The sequence below is a fragment of the Melitaea cinxia genome, chromosome 18, assembly GCF_905220565.1.
Source record: "Melitaea cinxia chromosome 18, ilMelCinx1.1, whole genome shotgun sequence".
NCBI classification, from domain to species: Eukaryota; Metazoa; Arthropoda; class Insecta; order Lepidoptera; family Nymphalidae; genus Melitaea; species Melitaea cinxia.
Window position 1 is genome coordinate 10,844,512 of NC_059411.1, and position 4,103 is coordinate 10,848,614.

The 4,103-nt window shown below is 31.3% G+C and overlaps 2 protein-coding genes across 2 annotated transcripts; both read right to left on the reverse strand.

Annotated features, from left to right (window-relative positions):
- Positions 1-320: 320 nt before the first annotated feature.
- Positions 321-1,354, reverse strand: LOC123662202 (ATP-dependent Clp protease proteolytic subunit). Its single transcript, XM_045597082.1, has one exon. It carries the CDS (start codon positions 1,134-1,136, stop codon positions 384-386), a length of 753 nt encoding a protein of 250 aa, XP_045453038.1. The 5' UTR covers positions 1,137-1,354; the 3' UTR covers positions 321-383.
- Positions 1,355-1,662: 308 nt separating this feature from the next.
- Positions 1,663-3,367, reverse strand: LOC123662199. The gene is made up of 2 exons (XM_045597079.1): positions 2,324-3,367; positions 1,663-2,178 (listed from the first exon to the last, which is right to left on the reverse strand). The coding sequence occupies exons 1-2, from the start codon at positions 3,363-3,365 to the stop codon at positions 1,838-1,840; spliced, it is 1,383 nt and encodes a 460-aa protein (XP_045453035.1). The 5' UTR covers positions 3,366-3,367; the 3' UTR covers positions 1,663-1,837.
- Positions 3,368-4,103: the final 736 nt, after the last annotated feature.

Genomic DNA, 4,103 nt, shown 5'->3' on the forward strand with positions numbered 1-4,103 from the left:
CTCATATTATTACAAGTGGATTAAACATGAAACCAAATCAAAATTTTGTTCTCCGAAATAAATTATAATTCCATGCATATAAAAAAGGACTATGTTGTATTTTGCAATTAGACACTATATTATTATTTTTTATACATCAAATTCAGATAAAATTATACTTTTAACTATAGTAGGATATTTTCAATAAAAAAAAAAAAAAAAAAAAAAAAATACAAGAAACAAAATCTTTTTGATAAATAACTATCTTAAAATATTCAATTATTTGTATTTAAGAATATGTTTCACAAGATAAAAACATCTGTGACAGAATAAAAAAATTGTAAAATTCAACATGTTTATATTATTATACCATAATTAGATATCCTAATCATTTATTACAATATTTAATCTGTAGAAGTAGTTGTACTTGGAGTTGAGGTTGCCGGTGCACATTCATTTTCCATAGCATGTGAAGGAGGATGTTCCAGAATGTTATCAATTAGACCAAATGCTTTAGCTTCGGTCGGTGACATGAAATGATCACGCTCCATAGAACTTTGTACTTTTTCTATCGGTAAGCCAGTATGACGAACATAGAGATTGTTAATTTGTTTTTTTAGCTTTAATATCTCTTCTGCCTGTATTTGTATATCAGTAGCTTGGCCTCTCACACCTCCCGATGGTTGGTGTATCATAATACGTGAATTAGGTAACGCATGGCGCATACCAGGTGCTCCAGCAGCTAAAAGCAATGAAGCCATACTACAAGCTTGTCCAACACACCATGTCGCTACCGGCGGCGTTATGTACTGCATGGTATCATATATACCAAGTCCAGATGTCACATTACCGCCTGGCGAGTTAATATAGAGGTGGACAGGCTTTTTACTAGATTCGGACTGTAAGAATAACAACTGAGCTACAACTAAGGAGCTAATGTCGTCATTGATTGGACCCATGAGACAAATGATACGCTCGCGGAGCAATCTTGAATATATATCGTAAGCACGTTCACCTCTTCCAGTTTGTTCGACTACAATCGGTATCATACCGAGTCTTGCTGGATCTGTTGTGCTTATCGTTCTTTGACATTGTATCATTGATATCTGAGCTCCTCTTACGGCTTTAGAAAGTTGTCGAAAGCAATTAAGCGCCATAATATTTATATTTTAACTTTTTTCACTATAACAGCGTATATAAAATAGATACTTTCAAAGCAAAACTAGGACGTAATACCCAATTTTGTTTTATATTCGACTCATATCTAGAGCAATTCTTTCAACAAGTAACTGTTCGAAAAAATAAAATTGTTAAAAAATTTTATCGTAATGAAAGAAGACACGAAAACACCACAAAAATTGACAGTGAAAAAGTGTCACTTATACACTGACATAGTTTTTGACACTAACGTTGAAAATCAGTTTAAGAACAAATAAATTGACTAAGTTTTGTTTTTAATGCGTAGGTATGTGTAAAATTTGAACACGTATTTTTTTTTTATTTCATAAAGATCAATTTCTTACAAGTTTAATGAATTTAAAAAATACAAAAAGATGGTCACTAATATCCTGATGCATACTTATTGTTTTAATATTCTAGTAAAAGGTTCTCAGAAATTATCGTAGACTGTTGTAGACATATCATTCTTATAAATCTCTAATTTAAAATAAATAATATAATAGATAGAAATCAATACTTTATTTCAAAAATCAGTATGTTTGATATAAATAAAGTACTTATCATTGAGAATATAAGGCACTAAATTAAACAAAAAAACTATCACATTACATTTAGGTACAAGAAAATAATTATTTTGAAATATAGAAATAATTCACACAATTTTATTTAATATTAATTTTCAACATTTTTTTTGAGTATGCCTTCTCCTTAACTTCATTAGGGCTTCTTGTCTCTTCTTTTCGATAAGTTGTTTAATATCTTGATCTGCACTTATCTTTTTTATCGATTCTGTAATTTTCATAGTATCAACATTATTGGTAACAATGGGTGCAGTAGGAACTTTAGGTTGAAAAGGTTTCTTAGGTACAAATTTCTGCGCGGCCTGTGTTGGTTTGGTTGGAATTATTTGTTGAGCTGGTGTAAAAGGCAGGGTTCGCTTAGCAAGAAGCTTTTCTCTTGCTTGTTGATGTTTTTTCCTGATTTCCTCAGGAGTACATCGTATTGGTGAATCTCCAAGACCTGAAATAATAAAATTGAATATTAAAATTTAATTTTATGATTAACACTATTTTAATTTAATTTTAATATTAGAATAAAACATACTTTTCTATTTTTTACTAACAGAAATTAAATAGTTTATATTTAAGTAAAATCAAATAAATACCTATTTTTTCATTACTTTTATTGAATGGCATTGAGCTGTATCTACTAAATGCCATGCCACTTGTCGAAGGTTTATCACCGTTGTTAACAGATGGCGACTCTGGCATTGAATTGTGTCTACTAAATATTTTTGATGATGGACTCTCAATGCTTATCTTCAAATCTTTTTTTGATTGATTTACATTATTTCTATCTGCAGCAAAATCTGTCTGTACAGGATATTGTGATAGACTTTCTATTGTGCTATCATTTAAGTCACCAAGTAAATTATCAAATGAATCATTGTTGAGTTTAGGCGTTTCACATCTTTTTATTTTAGCGATATTTGGAGACTCCATTTTTATATTATTTAATATAGCATCCATAGAATCTTGGTTTATTACATGCAAGCTTGATTTAACGCTCTTGTCAACTGGCTCAAAACAAGGCCTTTTAGGGTCAACTTGTACCCTATTTAAGATATTTTCTTCAACTGCCTGACTAGCTTTTAATAAAAATTCATTCATAGAATCATCTGACTCTAATCCACTTTCAGATTCCGGTTTCAAGAACTTAGAACTTAGAACATTTTTTCTTAAGCAGCGATTCTTACTTTTTAAGCCACTTCTAGGAGAACTGTCACTACCGTCACTAAAAATGTCTTCTTCAGATTGTGGTTTTTCTACTGTTATAGTCGCATTTTTATTAATAATTTTATTTAAATCATGATTTAACTCGATAAGCTCTTGAAATAGTTCATATTTTTTCTGTGAAGGCTTTACTGTTCTACGTTTAGTTTCTTCTTTCTCTATATTCTTAAGTCTTTCTGATTTTCTGGCTCTTCTTCTAACTGGTGTTGTGATTTTGACGTTGTATTTGGTTGCTCCGGATTTTGGGGTGTAGAAATTCCATACAACGTCCGTTTCACCCTCGGCTCCATCTTGAGTACATAGAAATGGTACAGGACTAGCCGCATCTGAATCACTATCTCTTGACGGCGAATCTATTGACGATATAGCCGAGTGATGTTCCGGCGTTGAACACGACAGTACTGGAATTAACATTCAAACATAGTGATAACAATTCATACTAAAAAATAAAATATATGAATAAATGCTTGATAAAAACCTTTATTCCTGCTTTTAGCGATCTTTTCCGTAGGTTTTTTCCCCGTGTTACTCATGTATATGAGTAACATAAAATCATAATATGGATCAGTTTTGTATTAATATTATTTATAATACGACTTCTATATTTCTTGTTGATATAATAGTTGGAAATGTTGGAATCACGGGTTGGAATAAATGAAAAATAATGTTGTTGTTTTAAAATTTATCCCCAATAGGGAAAGGCAAAGGACTATAATCCATACAGCCTAGTCTGAATTTGTAAGTTTCGTTCTGATATATCAAAAGGCCGGAGCCAAGTCTGAAGTAACTTTATTGTTCTTCTGATTCGATGACTGGTAGAGTAAGGCCGAAACCAAGTCTGAAATTTCATATTTTCGTCTACTCTTCTTTGTCTATAAGTGATAGGCGAGGTCGAAACCAAGTCTGTAATAGGCCGAAGCTTGAAATATCAAAATAAAATTTCACATCCGATGAATGAAGGTCCTGATCCTGTTTCAAATATCATTGATAGTATTGCAAATAAATTCAAATATACTAGTATAGTTATCCAAATTAGTCAATAAATCTTGTGTATTGCGCGGGACATTTTTTGGTCCAGAAGTTGATAACAAGTTGGCTATAAATAAGAGGCGTTCCAGATTAAAAGCGGAGCATTCAAAAAATATGTGATCT

Bases quoted from the DNA above. Each gene is read 5' to 3' on its own strand.
- LOC123662202 (XM_045597082.1), bottom strand. From the start codon at position 1,136: ATGGCGCTTAATTGCTTTCGACAACTTTCTAAAGCCGTAAGAGGAGCT.
- LOC123662199 (XM_045597079.1), bottom strand. From the start codon at position 3,365: ATGTTAATTCCAGTACTGTCGTGTTCAACGCCGGAACATCACTCGGCT. The intron at 2,179-2,323 runs GTATTTATTTGA...TTATTATTTCAG, and splicing joins TAAAAGTAATGAAAAAATAG to GTCTTGGAGATTCACCAATA.